The sequence below is a fragment of the Prionailurus bengalensis genome, chromosome B2 (assembly GCF_016509475.1).
Source record: "Prionailurus bengalensis isolate Pbe53 chromosome B2, Fcat_Pben_1.1_paternal_pri, whole genome shotgun sequence".
Taxonomy (NCBI): domain Eukaryota; kingdom Metazoa; phylum Chordata; class Mammalia; order Carnivora; family Felidae; genus Prionailurus; species Prionailurus bengalensis.
In genome coordinates, this window is record NC_057349.1 from 34,632,544 (window position 1) to 34,652,354 (window position 19,811).

Sequence of the window (19,811 nt, forward strand, 5' to 3'; positions counted from 1 at the left end):
TTCACGGTGTTTTCTCACACAGTTTTATTCAGAAGTTTAAAATGTGGGCATTTTCCCCTAAAACAAACCATCCCCTGCCACTCCCCACACACCATCACCACTCCTGTTAACTTCTCTTGAGCGTGCTTACCACACATATTTGCAAAACACCTGGGGATCAAAACGTCAACTATCGGGTAATACAAAGGAACTACCAAGTTACACAAAAGAATCTCATTTACTTCCTTGTCACTAACAGACCATGAATGAAAGATTAAGGGGCAAACATTACCTTCATCCAAAGTTAATACTTCCCTATATTCCTTTTTTTTCTTCCTCTAAGACATTAAAACCCAAAGCAGTTTCATTTACTACTGTAACTCTGATATTACCCCATTTTTCTTTGCTGAATGGCTGAGCTAGGACACACTGTCAAGTTGATCCCAACCTCAAGCCTAGCAGAAAGCAGACTCCCAGTTGTAGCTTGGCCATGATGCTTTGCAACAGGCAAAATTACCACACAGGTGCAAATGATGCTTGAAGAGTTATCAAAAATTTTAAAATAATGCATTAAAATGGAGCCTCCACATTTTTCTGACGCAGCAAAATTCCTCTAAAGGTGGTGGCAGCTGTGAAAGAAAAGGCACTTTGTGCTAAAATTCAGAGGGTCTCTCGTGAGAATGCCACAGCGGAGAGGCCTGGTCAGCCAGAGCTGCAGGCTACCCTTTGGGTGGAGAGGCGCATCCCCCAGGAAGGCATCTGCAAAGGAAAAATTCGTAATCATGATTCCAAGGCAAAATGGTTACTTAAATCGGAGAGGAGAAATACCGAGAGAGAAGACAAAACACGGCTGCATCAAGGACTGAGGAGTGAACTTTACACGGATTCGTAGGCTGGCTCTGCACTTTCTAGGGGGCTGGTTCCTTCACTTCCAAGGAGGTTCCAGAGACCAAGCAGGAGCAGCACCTTAGCCAAGAGGGGTTCCAGGCTTCCTGCCTCTGCCCGGACTCTCCCTGCTGTGTTCCCAGGAAGGAACCGAGTTCCTGCTGGCAGCGCCTGCGGCTATCGCTGGTCCACGACAACGTCCGTCTTAGGGATTTTCTGATACGGCCATGAAGAGACACTGAAGGTTTTCCACGTGATCTGGGACTCCTTGGCAAGGCCCCGTGGCTTCTGGGCCTTCTGAAAGCAGTGAGCGATGGAGCTAGTATCCCCCATCAACACTCAGAAAAGCAGCTTGAGTATTTTAGATGGGCAGGAGGAGAGAAATCACTGGATTGCGGGTCTTTATGCTAGTACCATAAATAAAGTGCACCGTGAATGGTGGCTATCCAAGCCACTCGCCCGAGGCCGAGGTATGGGGAGAAGCCCCCCACCACCCCTCAGAGGACGGTGGGGCGTCTCCTTCAGCCAGAGTGCTGGCTGCTGAGGCTTTTGTTATTGCTTTATTTCCTTAGTACTATGGAGCTTTTAGCTGTAAAGGAAAAGAAATACTTGGTGGGCTTGGCAGAAAGCGTGTCTGTCACAAAAATCACAGAAATTGGCTGATATTCAGTAAGTACGTGTTACAATCTGAATAATGTTTGATGATGGCTGTTTTTTCTCCTTCATTCTGATGAACTTAGGAAAACGAGTTTTTTAAAACCTCTATCAAATTGGCTCACGATGCTTCTGAAGAAGCAGCACAGCTGTTTATGGCCGATGCAGTAGAAATGGTCGTCTTTGTTCTACAGGTTTTCGGATGCATTATGGAAGAGACTCCACTTACTATCGAGTTTCAGGAGTTTACCATGACACACCAGTGGGTTCCGGAAACTTCTTGGAAACTCTTTCAAAAGAGCATGTGAGAGGAAAACCGCAATGTTGTACAAAGAACTCCGCTCCATTTAGGGTTCTAGTTCAAGGATACTATTTTGCTGCTTTCATGTAGGAAGGTATAGCCCCCCGAGCCGTCAGGCCCTCAAAGCGCTTGTATGTGTAATTGATGAAGACCCAGTCTTTGTTCTTGTAGTCAGTCTCAGGGTGATTACTTGTAGCCACTGGGAAAGAAATAGATGTGAGAATTGATTCACTGCCTTACCCGAATGGACTACTCAGTACTGAAGACATGACATTCTGAAGAAGATACCACAGTTTCTAGTTGGGAAACATTGCTTTTTTTTCACTCTGCAAACTGCCTGTGTTTGCTTGCCTATGTTCTTTGAACCTCCTATTTTTCACGGATACTTTAAAAGTTGTACTTTCCCACTTCCGTCATTTCAGGTCATCTAACCTTTAATTTAACAAATAAAAACCAAAGAACAAACCTGTGTGATTTACCCATCCAGTTCAAACATGGGAGTTTGTATTCAGTCTCCATTCGACAAGGTGTCACTGCTGCCCAGCATTAGCACTGGAAAACTACTCGCAAAGAACCGAAAGAACTGATGTTCCTCTACCTGACTTGTAAACACAACCCCAAAATGGGAGCGGAAATGATGTACCTATGAGGCAGCAGGAGGCAGTGTTGGGGATATTACCTGTTGGCTTAAGGATATCAGATTCCGGAAACTCATCGAAGTTTGAGGTATCATCGATGCTTTTGATTTCAATAGATATTGCAGCAGGTCTCTCTCTGCCAAGAACAGACATGTCAAAAATGACTGTGGTCAGTAATCACGCGGATCACTGCTGATTAAGTCTCTTCTCCAAAAAAGCCCTCTGGTCGGGGCGCTGATAGCACAGAGCCTGCTTGGGATTCTCTCTCTTGCTCTCTCTCTGCCCCTCCCCGGCCTGTGCTCGCTCACTCGCTCGCTCTCAAAATAAATAAACTTAAAAAGCCCCCGGGTCTGACGTGGGAGGACTATCCGCGGGCAGGCAGCGTTTACTTTCTCTGAAAAGCTCGTGACACCGAGCGACCACGCCACCTGACCGCATCCAAACCAAATGAAAAAATACAAATAACAATTTTTCACAGCTGGGAAGAAAGACAAAAATAGTGAGAAAAATGAAAATCTAAACAATGCACTCCCCTCAAGGCCTGCCCCGTCTGTAAAAAGGGCAAGTAAACCTCTGGGTGCTCCCTCACGAAAGGCTCTGCGCTTCCTTCTACCAGAGGTTGTCAACAGAGAGAGTGGCTGAGGCGGAGGTAAAACTTACAGGAATGTAAGTCAGAACACAATCACGAGAGATGACGTCTTCGCCTTCTGTCTGGCAACCAACCAACCTGAGTAAGAAGGTCGGACGGCAGCAGGCGGTGCAGGCTGTTGCTGCCACTGGCCGCGTTCCGCAACCGCCACCGTGGCCACGTCCACCTCCCTCCCCACCCCCATCCTTCTTCCTCTTTCTTCCCTACCTCCCTATGCGTGGGGACAGCCCCGCCGGTGGCCCCCTGGTATAGAGAAGCTGGTGTGTTCTAGGTAAAAGCAAGGGCAACGTGCTTCTTAGGTGCTCCCTTCACCACGGAACCCGAAGTTCACTTCACTCTGGAAATAACTGCTGGCTTCCCCATACCCCACGCCACACGGCTGACAGGAAGCCCCAACTCCCAATCCTCACCGCGAACAAAGACAAGAAAAGACCCTGAATCTCTGAGCAGCTCTCTTCCCTTACGTAACTTACCAATAACAGTGTTTCTAAATTACTATTAAACAAATTACAGACTTTCTAAAATAATCCTGAAAACTTTTATATGGATATACCTGATATGTTCCCAGTCAACGCCTTCAAAAAAAGAGTTACTTTTGATTTCCTCAACTCCAGGGGCTCCAATTCTATGTTCCCACTCACAGCAGAATCTGGAAAACACAGAGGCCTTTCAGCATACCTCAAGTAATCACTTTGGAAAAAGAAAAAGAACTCCCCCCTCCCCCCTTTTTTAAACAGAGGGATGGGAGAGAGAGGGGGCAGACCAGGTAATAATTTAAGTTTAAAAATATGAATTCATTCATGTCAGAAAGCCTGGGTGGGAAGTGTTCTCTAATACCTCAAAATTAGATCCTTGGCTTTCTCAGAAATAGGAACTTCTGGAGGAAAAGTCAAAGTTTCTTTCCAGTTCATCACCTTCTTATATGTCTCTTGAGGGGTCTCAGAACAGAAAGGTGGGTAGCCTGTAATAAAAAAAGCACTTCAGAGCTTTTACATCCCAGAACCTTGAATCTGCCTGACCGTATTCTCCTTAAGATGATTCTATATATCTTCAACCCTCCATGACACGCACAAGATTTCCACTCATTCCAGAAAACATCTGAACTAATTTTTCATTCTCCCCCAAACTCCTAAACCCAAAGTGAGTTTGTGCTTCTGGTACCACAAAAGGAGCCGGCTCAGAGCTGAAGTTGGGAAAAGAAGGGAGGACACACAGAGGCTGCACACGTGGAAACCACTGCGCCCAAAGAAGAGAGGAAAGGGTGGAACATCATTAAGAAATGACTCCGTTCTAGGAATATCCTTACGCGGGTAAAGTGCCAAACAAGTTGATAAGAAAAAAAATAGGGAGGCGCCTGGATGGCTCAATCCGTTAAGCGTCCGGCTTCGGCTCAGGTCATGATCTCGCAGTTGGCGGGTTAGAGCCCCACGTCGGGCTCCGAGCTGACGGCTCAGAGCCTGGAGCCTGCTTTGGATTCTGTATTTCCCTCTCTCTCTCCCCTCCCCCGCTTGTGCTCTGTCTCTGTCTCCCTCTGTCTCAGAAATAAACAAACATAAAAAGAAAAAAAAAACAAAAAACCACAGGCTTTAAAAGTGACCACCATGCCTCTTACTGAGAACTACAGGCAAGAGGATAAATACTCTCATACCATATTACTCCGCATGCCCTCCACATAGATCACATCTGCCTCCACCGGCATCCATCCAGCGTCTCCAGAGACAACGCTGCCAGAGGCCACACTAGTCACCCACAGAATCACTCAGTACAGCCACGATACACTTACTCTTCTAGTGCTCTCGGGCATATGACCACCACCCCCCCCCCCCCCCCCGCCGACCAGAGTGTCCCTCAAATACCCAGGCACACCATCCAAATAAGAAGGAGAGAGATCTGGGGCGCCTGGGTGGCTCAGTCGGTTAAGCGTCCGACTTCAGCTCAGGTCACGATCTCGCGGTCCGTGAGTTCGAGCCCCGCGTCAGGCTCTGGGCTGATGGCTCAGAGCCTGGAGCCTGCTTCCAATTCTTTGTCTCCCCCTCTCTCTGCCCCTCCCCCGTTCATGCTCTGTCTCTCTCTGTCCCAAAAATAAATAAACGTTAAAAAAAAAAATAAAAAAAAATAAAAAAGAGGGAGAGAGATCAGAGGATTCCATGCTTTGAAGGCTTAGAGAAAGGAAGGGGACAGCAAATAAGTAAAGAGCATGTGAGGCAATGCCCAGTTAAAGTTCCCTGCATACAACGAATGTTTAACAAATGTCAGTGACTGAAAGAGCTGCCAGATGGAGAGGATGAAAACGCAGAAGGGATAAATGATCAGCAAAGCAACCGCAGGATGCCAGCAGGCCAGAGAATACACTTGGCTATTTGACGGCTGAGCTTTCTGCCTAGGAAACTTCACGTTGAAAGACAAGAGGGGAGAAGTGCTTAGACCACCCCTAATCGAAACAGTCTATTATCAGTATGCGACTCAACCCTGGCTGCACAGAAAAAGCCCCCTGAAAGCATGCAACTTACCGATAAGCATCTCGTACATGATCACGCCGAGCGACCACCAATCACAGAGCTTGTTGTACCCGGTCTGCATGAACACCTCAGGAGCGATGTAGTCAGGAGTGCCTACTGTGGAGAAAGCCTGAAACAGGTAGCACACATTAGGGGGGCTCAGCAGGCAGGAGGGTGCCCAGAGTTCTGCTCCAGAGACCAAAGGTTTCAAGCACCATCTATGGCTACCCCCAAACTAACTGCACAGGATGGCCCAGGAGCTTAATGGCAAGTCTGATTTGCCAGAGCACTTCCAAAATGAACAGTGAGGCGAGAGACCATTCCCAAATACAGCCAAAGCCCACAGTCCACCAGGACACAGGATCCACGTTCACTAGTACCGTAAGTGACTGAGTACCCAGAGAATGCCAGGCTCTGTACTTAAATGCTTATGAGCCTATTTAGTCCTGACACAACTCGCTAAAGAGGACTTTAGTAGTCCAACTTTGCAGATACAAAAAATCTAACTCCCAAAGCAGCTTTGTTCACAGGCTCAGAACTAGTTAAGTGGCAGAGCTCAGTGTGCAAATTTAATACCTTGTCTAAATCCTCCCTCTTTCTACCACCAACATTCCTCGATTTGACAAAATCGTAAAGGGAAGCTTTATTATCTATCACAAGCTAGTCATATCCTATAGGTTAGATATACATCAATTTACCAAACTTACTTATTTATGTAAATAGTTCTTAGGGGAAATTTTTCTAAATTCAAGTAATCTACTGTCATGTACAAGGACTACAACACTAGGGGGAAGTACACTCAGAGCCTCCCACTGTGCTCAGAATTTGAGAGTTTACAACACGGAAGACTCAGATTTATCTAAGTGCTTCTGATATTACAGTACTTTTTTTTTTTTTTTAACATTTATTTATTTTTGAGAGAGAGAGCACACGAGTGGAGGAGGGGCAGAGAGAGGAGGACACACAGAATCCGAAGAAGACTCCAGGCTCTGAGCTGTCAGCACAAGGCCCGACACGGGGCCTGAACTCACAAACTGCGAGATCATGACCTGAGCTGAAGTCGGATGCCCGACCGACTGAGCCACCTAGGCGCCCTTGTAGAACTTCTAAAATAAAAAAAATTATACCTGTGTTGTCTTTGGAAAATATTTACTATGGAATACTGCAAACATACAGAAAAAAAAAAAAAACAGGACAATACAACACATGTGTACCAACTGCCCATACTAACAAGATGAATAATCCGCCATATTTGTCTCAGATCAATTTTTTTAAACACAAAACTACACAATTAAAACCAGATCCTCCCTCCTCTCCTACTGAAGTCAAAATCACCCTAAAGTTGCAATGCTATGCTTGTGTGAATATTTGCATAACTGGCATGATATTACTTCCCGAACATTTCAACTTTTAATAAAAGGTTTCATCTGGTGCTTAATTATTCTACATAATGCTACAACTTGCTTATTTAACTTAACATTATGATTTTGAGATTTATTCACGGAGCTCTGGCTCACCCATTTCACTGCTGTACACCTGTCCATTATACAAATGTCATAATTTTTTTTATCCATTCTTCTGCTGCTTCTAATGTTTCACTATGACAACACCTGAGTAAACATTCCCGTGACACCTCCTGGGCACTACAGTGAGAATTTCTCTCGAGGATATAGCAGAAACAGTGTCACTGGGTCTTGGCATTATGAACATCTCCAACTTAACCAGATGTCTTCCAACTAGCCTCCAAAGTGGTTATACCCATTTAAACACCCCCAGCGCGGATGAGCTCCTGGTATTCCATATCTCACCAACACTTGGTTTTGTCAGACTTTCTAGTTTTTGCCAATCTGATGAACATGAAATGGGATCTTATGTTTTAATTTGCATTTCCTTTATTTCTAGTAAGCTTGAACATGTATTTATATATTAATTAGCCACTCAGGTCTTTTTTCTGTGAATTCCCACTCAGATCCTTTGCCCATTTGTTTTTTTAGTTGCATTATTTTTTTTTTTAAATTGATTCATTGGAATTCTCTATGAATCATGGCATTAATCCTGGGATTCAGGAAATTAATCCTTTTTAGTTTTAGAAATTGAAAATATCTTCTCCCAGTGTGAGGATTATCATTTTTATTATCATTTTTAAGTGATGTGATAATTTATTATATACCCAAAAATGTGTAATTATCAAATTATGAAGCATGATAATAAAAATGAATAACTCTAAGTTCAACTAAAGAACTGAATTATTCCCAATGTCATTAGACCTAAATTTGCACTCATCTCCCTTCTGTCAGCCCACCTCTCCTAACCTCCTAATCTGACCTTACAGGTCAATTTTGTTTATCATTCCTAAAGAAATTTAATTTTGCCCACGTCTCTCTCTAAATGAGATCTTAGTTTTATTTTGGGGCTTTGTAAAAATGATGTCATTCTACATGCAGTCTTCTGCTATTTTTCTTCTCGATGTCTTGTTCCTAAAATTGGTCCATGATGTCACATGCAGCTGTAGTTCAACTATTTTCATGGTTGTAAAATATTCTATCCCACAGTGTAACCATTTTCCTGTCTATGGACACTGGGTTAGTTCCAGTTTTTTGCTATTACAAAAATGCAGTGAACATTCTTATCCATGGCTCCTGGATGCCCCAGACCATATGACTAGGGGCAGAAGTGCTGCTTGTAGGGCATGCACATGAATTATAAGATAATCCCAAAGCAGTGGGAGCATGTGGCTTATTTTTCATTTGTTTATGTCTTTCAATATACAGAAGGGTTTTTTTTTTCCTTTAAAGTAGTAAAATCAAGTTTTATGATCTGTACTTCTTTATCTTCATATTAAAAAAAAAAAAAAATCCTTCCTTACTCCAAGATCATGAATACACGGCCCTGTTCTTTCTTCTAAAATTTTTCAAGTTTTATTTTCCATCTACAATTTATTTTTGTGTATACTGTAAGGCAGGAATCCATTTTTTCCATATAGAATTGTACATTGTTTTTTCTTTTTTACGTGGTTTTCTCTTAAATACAAATATTAAATAACATAAATGCCAGTTGTTTCAAAGTCTGAGACATGGGGGCTCCTGGGTGACTCAGTTGTTTAGGCATCTGACTCTTGATTTCAGCTCAGGTCACGATCTCACAGTTCATGGGATAGAGCCCCAGTCAGGCTCTGCACTGCCTGCGTGGAGCCTGCTTGGGATTCTCTCTCTCCTTCTCCCTTCTCTCTGCCCCACCCCCTGCTCAAATGTGCACGCATGCTTGCTCTCTCTCAAAAAAAATAAATAACTTTAGATAAAGAAGTAAAAATAAAGTCTGAGACACGGACTGGACCCTCCCCAAGAAGTATTTTCATTCTAATTATAAAGGCTAAGAAACTACAGCAACCCTTCAATTCAGAAAGTAGATTTATTACAGCAAAGCCAAGTGCTAAGTAAATCTTATTTGTTAAAAGATTTGTATTATAAAACCAGGGATTGGGGTGCCTGGTGGCTCAGTTGGTAGAGCATGTAACTTCACCTCAAGGTTGCAAATTCGAGTCCCACGTTGGGCACAGATTACTTAAAAAAACAAATATAAATATTTTAGCCCAGTGGCCAAAAGTTAAACCCTGGCTTGCTTTAAAAAAAATAATAAAAAATCACAGAAGACCCTTATCTTACGTTAGCTTCCAAAACACAGGTAAATATCAGTTTCCCAATAATGCAGGAGCTACTATTTAAGAAACGGTCTCTTGGGGTGCCTGGGCGGCGCAGTCGGTTAAGCGCCCGACTTCAGCCAGGTCACGATCTCGCGGTCCGTGAGTTCGAGCCCCGCGTCGGGCTCTGGGCTGATGGCTCAGAGCCTGGAGCCTGTTTCCGATTCTGTGTCTCCCTCTCTCTCTCTGCCCCTCCCCCGTTCATGCTCTGTCTCTCTCTGTCTCAAAAATAAATAAACGTTAAAAAAAAAAAAAAAAAAAAAAAAAAGAAACGGTCTCTTTAGTGGAGGCCCTCAACCTTCACTATACAGTAAAATCACCCAGAGTCCTTTCAAAAAATCAAATACACAGATTATATGCCCCAAACCAACCGAATCAATCTCTGGGAGTGGGACCCAGACATCAATTGGTTCTGAAGTCCACAGGTGATTCTGATGTGCAGCCAAGGTTAAGATCTACTACTCTATGGAGAGACCCAATAGAAGCATCTGATCAAATTTGTTCCTGGCATTTCCTAACCCTCAACAAGCTATGTAAACAGTTTTTCAACCACATACAGAATTCAAACACTTCAAGAGTATCAGAGTTCCTAAGGAAAGGAGACTATGATGTGACTGACTATACCAACCTTAAGTATCCCCAAGTTAACGTTAGAAAAAAGATATCAAAGATGAATTTCAGTTACCGCATCTCCAGAAGTGTTTGGTTTAAGACCATGCCTTCTCCACGGCCCAGGTTTAACAAAAATATTCATTATGCTCATAGCATGGTCTGAGGCCTACCAGTGGGCCTCAAATCAGAAAATGCAAGCCTTTCTTTTGATGCTTTCTTAACCTTACAGGCATCCTTTTTCACCATGACAGTCAGCTACCACCAGTGACCTACTAAATGAGTTACTAAAGATACTACAGAGAACTCTGATTCAGCGTTTCACTAAGAATAAGAAGTCTGACCGAACACACTATTTGACAAACCTGCGAAGTCACTACCGCATACACCGACTAGCAGAGGTGCCGCCATTTCTAGATGATACACGTGCGTGGCCATCATTCCGAGTTAGTCATCATTTTCCCCAGCCGCTACTCTTGCTTCCTACGACCAGTTGTTAGTTTAACTTTACCATCATTTACTTCATTTGCTATGGGTTTCTAACGAAGCCTAAGAATGTGGTGATACACATTTCTATGATGTCCGGTCAATAATTTTCCGAGAACTAGACACTGGACTGCACTTCAAATATACATGAATGATTCGGAATAAAAGTTTGCCTAGACTGCAATATTTCACTGGTTAGTCTGTACTTATTTAAATAACTTCCAACATACTATCAATAGGTAAATGCAATAATGTTACTTATTTTTAAGCTTGTAGGACATAATTTTATGTGTATATACTTAAATACTTATAAAGTAAATTATAAGCACTTCCCTTAAACTGCTCTCCAATTTTTATCACTAAGTCCTCTTTTCCACCACAAAGTAGGAAAGGGTGGGGCAGGTGAATTGAAGAGTCTTGACTTGCCTAAGTGAATCAAAATTGTAAAAGTTTGAGACCCATTGCCTTAAAGCTCTGGGTAGGTATTTGTAACTTCGTTTCATCTTGAGAGACCTCCAGCTTAAAGATAACCCCTTTACCACCATAAAAACAGGCAACAAGGGGAGTAGGAAGGAAAGGGCTTGTCACGAACGTAAGAACTCAAAATGAAGTCCTCCACTGAAAATGTCACAACCTGAACAATACTATCTTCCCTGCTTCAAAAGATTACCTTTCGCTCCATGGACACAATGACAGCGTTCTATTAAGATAATCTTAAAAGCAAGGAACAGATGTGCTGTAAACATTTACTGAATGCACATTTATGTACCTATTTTTAAAATTTGTTCATACTTGGTTTGTAGCATTTAAGAAGCCACAGATATTACTTACTAGCTGACGTCTATTTCTTTTCCAGGTTTCTGCTTTCCTTTTGGAATTCATGTTCTGGAAAGCTAAAAGTAGAGACAACAAGTTCTAATCAAAGTTCAAACAGGTATGTTTACTACTTTTTGGGGCTGGTTCAAGCCACATGAAGCCTTAAAGTTTTGCTTTTCTGCCCATACATTAGTAATTCTGAATAACACTTCCCAGCAAGTCTGTAAATCCAAATCAAAGGCACTGAAGCATTAGCTCAAAGAATCATACAGTCACGTGGATCATGTGGCCAGGCCTTCATCAGAATTACGGGGAATACAGTTTCATCAGAAGCAAAGGTCCCAAAGTGGACCTAGACATCGATAATTTCTCAAAGCTACCATCAAGTTTCCAAGAATAGTACTTGGTACATAATCAGAGACTTCTGAATTTATAGTACATTTTTGGCTTCAGTTCTCCAGGATAAACTGTCACTGTACCACACAGTTTCAATGGTTTGACAGGACTGGCGTGAAAGTAACACTCATAAAGATCAATGTCTTTCTGCCACAACAGAAAGAAGCACCTGGGATACATCTAATCTGGAGCTGGTCCCAGGACATTTTCCTCTACTACTTTTGCTTGCCTGCCCCACATCCATCCCCAGTAACCTTCTCAGTAGAGCTCCAAAGAAGGCTCTTTGCAACATCAGCCTTAGTACATCTGGTAGCACTCATCTTGCCTCACATACAATAAAAACCACAGGCACACCTGAGAAGATATTTTTATTCTCTAGATTCATGCCAGGAGAATCTCCTAATCTGTCCTGCATATTTTGGTTACTAGGGTAACAGCTCTTCTACGCCCAGGTAAGGGATAAAAAGGCTAACATCACTGTTTACACTTACTGAAATCACTGGGGAGGCTGTGGTTCAGATTCCTATAAAATTCAGTCCTATGTGCTTTTTTCAGTCCTGTGCAAAGGCCAAAGTCAGAAAGCTTCACGTGGCCCTATGGGGAAGAAGAAACAAGGTAATGGATGAACATTCGTGGATGTGGAACAGACATTCTATTCTCTAGCTCCTTATAGTATCCAATACACCTCCACAAAGTATACTGTCTTTTTTTCTTTGATTATAGGGAAAAATAAATTAAAAATAAATTTTTAAAAGATCACCCCAAATCCTATTATTCGAATAAAAGTATTTCAACTCTTACATATTATCTTTTTGTCCAAACATAAACTTCCCAACATAGTTGAACTCTCCACGGCATCTAAAAAGACTTCTACTACTTCTTGGGGCTCCTGGGTGGCTCAGTCGGTTAAGCGTCTGACTCCTGGTTTCAGCTCAGGTTGTGATCTCGCAGTCTGTAAGTTTGAGCCCCAAGTCAGGCTCCACGCTGACATGCAGAGCCTGCTCGGGATTCTCGCTCTCTCCCTCTCTCTCCGCCCCTCGCTCTCTCAAAATAAACTTAAAAAAATACTCTTACTACTTCTTAAACTAATGCACTCAAATCTTCCTGTGTTTCTAAATGGCCTTCAAAATCACCATTTTTAATGTGTACATGATATTCAAATGACTTAGTACATCATTGTTTACCTAACCATTCTCCTCATACTGGGTGTTTATTCCATTTCTAATTCCTCACTCCATGTAATGTGGATTATAAGCACCCTGTGATAGAGAGGGTCTGTGCCCCCAAATCTAACCATGCACGGTACAGAGGATGGTCTTAATAAACAATTGTTAATGAGTAAATAAATCTTTGTTCATATAACTTCTTTTCTGCTTGAACTATTTCATTAGGATACATTCCAAGGAATAAATTATTCCAAAGACAGAGCATAAACTTTATTACATAGTTCTTGACAAATGTTGCTATACTGTATTTCAGTCATAAGTGTCTGACTTTATCATACTCTTCAAGGAACACTCACACCTCCTCTGAGCCAGGCCCCACGCTTTAAATGTGTAATCTCATTTATAACTCTTAAGTCACATTTCACTGACTCAGACTCATTAAATGGCTTGCTGGTGAAATGGCAGAACCAAAGCCAAAAATCAATCCGTGTTCCTTCTCCCAGACCAAGATTCCCTTACCCTCTCCAATCCCCTGATCCCACCTGGAAAATGGAGATAATGGTATCTTCTTGGTAGGAATGATGACAATTAATGCATATAAAGATCTTAACCTAGTGCCTGGCACATAACTAGCTCTAAGTAAGACAGGTGTTCTTGGGGTAGTGAAATTTCAAGTAGATAAGGAGGTAAAACCAAAAATAGGGGAGGGAATCCTGATGCTCAGGGATCTACATTGCTCAAGGTCACACACTTAGAAGTGGTGTGGCCAGGGGCACCGGGGTGGTTCAGTCAGTTGAGTCCAGCTCCTGGCTTCAGCTCGGGTCATGATCTCACGGTTTGTGAGTTCAAGCCCCGCACCAGGCTCCGTGCTGATAGTGTGGAGCCTGCCTGGGATTCTCTCTCTCCCTCTCTGTTCCACACCCCCACCCCCTGCCGCTGCTTTCTCTCTCAAAATAAATAAATAAACTTAAAAAAAAAAAAAAAGTGGTGTGGCCAAAGACTTCAACATCTGTGATCTACCCATACCACCTTCCTCCAGAACATCCTTGGGCCTTAATATACAAACTTCTCAGGATACATGAGGCTACAGAAGCCCTGCTCAGATGGGTCAGTTTTATTTTGTTTTGTTTTGTTTTGAAGAAATCCCATTAGGTTTGGCCGTGTGTGTGTGTGTACCCATGCGTGTATGTATGCCCAACAAGGTAAACTGCCAAACAAAGACAGATTTGAACCTGCTAACCTGGTATCATTTTTTTCAGATTTTTAAACAATTTGTTGTATAAGTCAAGGAACAGAGTTTAATTTAGAGTTCTCAAAATTACATGTCACCTGGACACCTCTAAGAAAAGAGAGTGTCTTAAAAAGCAGTACCTGGAACAAATGCTATTCAAGCCTAAATTTTCAGGGAATTCTGTAGGTATCCTAAGTATGTGGCAGGAACTCAAAACATCTACACTTTCACCTCTAGAATCTGTATGGTTGAACACCGAAATGAGCTCGCTTGTGAAAACATCTTTCTACAAGTCTGGGCTAACATCTTGTAGAGAGCAAACCTGCACCTAACAGGGTTCCCCACTCCTCCTCATTATATTGAGGCCCCAAGTTCTTGGTTTTCAATATGTCTGCTAGACCTGAACAGAGACTACAGGGTGCAACTAAACCTGCACTAAGGCACCTGGGGCACAGGATCAGGGCATCTGAACCCGACTACACAAAGTAGGGCCAGTGCTTTATTAAAATATATCTGAGGGGCACCTGGGTGGCTCAGTCGGTTAAGGGTCCAACTTTTGGCTCAGGTCATGATCTCACGGTTCATGGGTTTGAGCCCCACGTCGGGCTCTGTGCTGGCAGCTCAGAGCCTGGAGCCTGCTTTGGATTCTCTGTCTCCCTCTCTCTCTGCCCCTCCCCTGCTTGTGCTCTGTCTCTGTCTCTCAAAAACAAACATTAAAAAAATTTATATACATAGAATGACAGAAAAATACGTTTATATACATTAACATTTTTTTTTAGGTTCAGAGAACCTTCAGAGAAGATTCTAAATCTTTCTTTATTTTTTTTTAAGTTTATTTACTTTTGAGGGAGAAAGCAAGCAAGGGAGAGGCAGAGAGAGGGACAGAATCCTAAGCAGGCTCCATGCCCAGCGCAAAGCCTGATGCATGGCTCCAACTCACAAACTGTGAGATCATGACCTGAGCCAAGATCAAGTTAGACACTTAATCGACTGAGCCACCCAGGTGCCCCAATATATACATTAACATTTTAAAAGCAGAATACCAAGCTACAAGCTACTTTTAGGATGTTAACTGTATATAAATTACAGACACAAATAGAGAAGGTATTGAAGCTATTGTACCAAAATAGTGGTTATCTTTGAATGATGAGATGATAGGTATGTTTCTTCTTTATAACTCTTTGTACTGTTCAAATTTTCTACTGTGCATACACATTATTCTTATGATCAAGAAAAAGAAATTATTTGATAAATCTCCAGCCTTCTTGAAATAGAAAGATCGTTTTTTAAAGAATGTACACCAAAAGTTCAGGTTTTTCAAAGACAGCAAGAAAACTATTAAAAAACAACAAGAGGGACGCCTGGCTGGCTCAGTCGGTGGAGCATGTGACTCTTGATGTTGGAGTCGTGAGTTTGAGCCACATGTTGGTGTAGATTACTTAAATACATAAAACAAGACAAAGAAAGAAAAGAAAGAAAGAAAGATACTCAAAGAATTAAATTCACTTTTCTCCTTAAAAGTCCAGACAACAATTCTGTGTAACAGAACAGAACATCCTAAACATTTTTTTAATGTTTATTTTTATTTTTTCAGAGAGAGAGAGAGAGCACAAGCAGGGAAGGGTCAGAGAGAGAGAGGGAGACAGAGGATCCAAGGCAGGCTCCACACTGACAGCAGAGAGCCTGATGCGGGGCTCAAACCCATGAACTACGAGACTGCAACCTGAGCCATAAGCCAGACGTTTGACCAACTGAGCCACACAGGCACCCCTAAAATGTTAAAGCTGGAAGGGACTGTGGAGCTTCTCTGGATCGATATCCTCACTTTATAGACAAATGAGGACTGGACAGTGGGGAGGCCTGCCAAGGAGCAGCCAGAAACCTAGCAACACAGGGGTTCTCTTCTGATCTGCTGTGAGTTTAAAAACCAAGCAACTGAACTCGTTTGCACGGCTAAAGAATACACAGGCCAGTCCAGAGGTTGAGCAGGACTCTTCTTTAAGCAAAGGACAAAGGATCTGGAACCTGAACTCTGGCACAGACTGCCGTTTTTGTTTGCCTTACTTCCCAGTTCTTGACTGGGTTCAAGAATAAGGTTGCCCAACAAAGGGATTCCCAATAGGTGATGCATCAGAAGAGTTAATTATATGCTAATTATAGTTAATTATGGGCTAGGAAAAGACGGTACCTTTGGCTTTATTATAAAATAAGCTTCTAAATCAGTTTTCAGGGCGTCCAACTCTTGATTTCAGCCCAGGTCATGATACTACAGTTCGTGAGATCGAGCCCCACATCAGGCTCTGCACTGACAGTGCAGTGTCTGCTTGGGATTCTCTCTCTCCCCCTCTCTCTGCCCCTCCCTCGTTCTGTCTCTCAAAATAAATAAACTTTAAATCAATTTTCCTCTTAATCATTTTCAAAGATGTCCTTTATTTTTAAGAAGAGTGTTCAAATTATAGAATCATACACCTTTCAGAGAGGGGAAGTAGCAGCAAACTTACCTATAAAAAAAAGAGAAAACTATACAAAGACTATACAAAACAATTCGTGGCTCCCTGTGATTACCACAAGCATTGCAGGTGTTAAAGCAGACACTGCTCAGATGAGGAAATACACACTGGCTATTCCCCCACCACAGTACCTTGCTGTCCAGGAGAAGGTTGTCTGGCTTGATGTCTCTGTGGATGAATCCAAGTTGGTGAATGGAATCTATTGCTAATACTGTTTCTGCTATATAAAACTGAGTCTCCTCTTCTGTCAGGGTATCTTTTTTCATTAACAGGGTCATCATGTCCCCTGGAAACAAGATACAAAGCCAACACACACACATACATACACACACACACACACACACACACACACACAAACACACACACAACAATGCATGAGTAAGTGCCAGTTTTCAGATAGGTCTTCCCTATCTGCCTACATAAGGCAGTGCTAAACAGGACTCTTTTGTGTTCCAGAAACTGACCCACACTGCCGACATGGGTGGAAATGGTAAGTAGTTTCTAATACTTAAAGGTAAAACATTCACAGCCACAGAGAACAAAATGCTTTTAACCTAACCTGATGCTGACCACTAAGCAGTGATTCCCATTTTATTCTGGAGAGAAAAAGGAAAATTCTCTCACACTTTAAAAAAAAAAAAAATCCTTAGGGTAAGTTTTTGGACTGGGGGGAAAAAGTTACTTTACTTTTTAATTTGTCTGCAAACTACCATTTCCACATAGGTTATACCACCATTGTTATAAGTATAGGCTGAAATGCCAAACAAAAACTAAATATATGAGGAGACTGAAAACAAGCTCTCCAATTTGTTTACAAAACACCTGAACATAAATAAAAAGGTGAGATTTAGGTAGCACAGTGTAAGTCAACAAAAGCTAAAAAGGAACTGAAAATGCTACGTACTGGGGTATGCAATGGCTGCCTCTCAGAAGTGCAAGGTGAACACGCCCCAAGATCAGCAGAGTGTTTTCTCCACTGTTATCATAGGTAAATATACACCAATATGCTTTATGCGACTTTTACAACACAGGATCAGTATTCTAGCAGTTAAAAGGTAGACTCCCTAGTTTTCTGCAAAGTCAAAATTTAATTATTTCTGCTTACTATCAGCAACATAAAATGGTGGGGAAAAAAAGATTCTGATCCTAACTCAATGGTTAGACAAAAGCAAAGCAAAGAAAATATTTAGAAGTAGTTTAAAGCTAAGAGAAACAGGAAAGATTCAGTTTAGATTCCATATAAAGCCAGTTATGGTCAGTAAATAGGGAAAAGAGAAAGAAACCTCTGATTTTAATAGAGCATCATGCTGCTTTTTGAATTTCACTTATAACTTTGGGGGAATTTTTTGTATTCTTAGAGAAAATTGGATATTTTACACTCAGGCAAAAATTAAACCATTTATGCTCTCTTTTTTGACCCAAGACTTGAAAAACAGGATTCCCTAATCATTCCTGGCAGCTACATATTCCATCTGGAGGCACACCAGAGATGTGGGGGTGGGGCACTCAGGCCAGCTCTAAGGTAGCTGTGTGGCCTCAGTGCTGTGGCTCAGGAGAGCAGAGTTTGCCCAGATCAGAGAGCTCAAGCCAGATGGTCTATGGCTCTGAGGCCAGCTCCACCGAGGGCAAAGGGCGGGGTCCAGGAGACATGAGAAGCTATGGAAGACGGGGCGTGTAAGGCTTGAGGAGACCCGTGTCAAGGGGCTGGTGACTGAGCTGCTTCTTATTCCTATTTAAGAACTAGCATCTAAATGTTAAAAAGTTTCTCCTCATTCTATCAGACTCTTCCCTAACTTTCATCAATTGTTCATAAAAAACTGGTGACCCTAGATCTAAATAAAAGTTGTCACAAGATCAAAATATTATGGCACAGTTACATTTGCTTTGCTATAGAACCAAAAAGAGAAAAAGTTTTCTTTTTTTTCCCCCACCAGAGTGTGCTCACAGCTCATCTGTTCACTGGCAAACAGACTGTTCCCCAGGACAGATGGTATATTCTGTTACGGGTTTACTTTGGAGCTGTCTCAGGAGACACACATGCTGAGTTATGTAAAACTTGAAATCTCAGAAATGAGAGACTGAGTCTGGCTACTAATATAGGTAATGAGAAATTCACTCCTTATTAATGTAAGTTATACCAAAAGATAAAAAGTTGAAGCAAATCACATAATAGCTTCAATCTGGTCATTTGGGTAACTGATTATACGTGATTCCCACTGACAGGAGAGCAGGCAGAGTCCCTAGTTTATTCCTATACATTTAAAAAGAAAAATAAAAGAAAGAAATGTCCATCTGAAATCATGAGAAGAATGAGTGAGAAGGTTACTTTTATGGCACTAAGAATTGTAGAAAGGCACCCCAGCACAAGACAGGTTACTGACCTCCTTTACAGACCTAAAAAAGATTTAGAAAGCAACTTTGTGAACACGATTAAAAGCAGAAAGGAGGGTTAATTGATGTGAGAGAGAAACCACAGAACAAAAAGGAAAAATGACCTTTCATCGTCAAGTAATTACCTCCAGGCAGGAACTCCATGATTAGGTAGAGGTTTAGCTTATCCTGAAAACTATAGAACATTTTCACAACCCACAAACTGTCTGCCTCCACTAGAATGTCACGCTCCGCACGAATGTGGCCAACCTGGAGGTATACGCATTTGATTAATGACAAGCCTTGCTCTGCTTCATTAGACTGTATATTTGTTTAAACAAGTTAAGTACCGTTTGAGTATTCAATTGTGATGATGCAAAAGATCTAATTTATGCTTAGGCAAACCTATGAACTCAAAATTGACAACACTGGACTTGATGGTATTCAGTCATGAACACTTGAGTGATGAAAGGCTTACAAAAGGACAAAATGAATGGCTGTCATGCAAACGGCAACTTTAACAGTGCTGTCAGTTGAACCTGTGATTAATTAAAAGTACCATTCTTTTGCACACCTTTTTGCTCTAATAACCTTTTATGACAAAAATTAGTCCCCAAGATGAAACTCTCTAAACAAGTCCTGCCTCAGGTCTGCAATGGTGTCCGCAATGACGGTGCCCTGGCTGACAATTCTAGAATACTGTACCACAGTATTCAGTTCGCTGCTGTGCACAGAGTATGTGCTCAATTCTTACGGAATGGAAATACAAGAATACCTAAGAAGAGTTACTGATTCGAATTTATGGTAATTCCAGCTTTCTGCTCTTACTAAAATATCTAGCCAAGGGAGACCAAATTGCCAAAAGGTTTAGGAGAACTGGCAGAACTACTGACAGAACTACATTATTTCATAATAAGGTTTTATTA

The 19,811-nt window shown here is 41.9% G+C and overlaps 1 protein-coding gene across 2 annotated transcripts in view; it reads right to left on the minus strand.

Moving 5' to 3' along the window:
- STK38 (serine/threonine kinase 38) overlaps nucleotides 1-19,811 on the minus strand; it is a 41,970-nt gene continuing 22,159 nt past the window's right edge. For both annotated transcript variants that reach the window (XM_043592985.1, XM_043592986.1), the window contains exons 6-14: nucleotides 19,032-19,155; nucleotides 16,647-16,801; nucleotides 12,100-12,202; nucleotides 11,228-11,289; nucleotides 5,617-5,734; nucleotides 3,944-4,067; nucleotides 3,660-3,755; nucleotides 2,499-2,593; nucleotides 1-2,018 (exon numbers count right to left, since the gene is read on the minus strand). In XM_043592985.1, coding sequence (XP_043448920.1) covers nucleotides 1,888-2,018; nucleotides 2,499-2,593; nucleotides 3,660-3,755; nucleotides 3,944-4,067; nucleotides 5,617-5,734; nucleotides 11,228-11,289; nucleotides 12,100-12,202; nucleotides 16,647-16,801; nucleotides 19,032-19,155 — 1,008 coding nt within the window. In that variant the 3' untranslated portion in view covers nucleotides 1-1,887. The remainder of the gene's footprint in view (nucleotides 2,019-2,498; nucleotides 2,594-3,659; nucleotides 3,756-3,943; nucleotides 4,068-5,616; nucleotides 5,735-11,227; nucleotides 11,290-12,099; nucleotides 12,203-16,646; nucleotides 16,802-19,031; nucleotides 19,156-19,811) is intronic.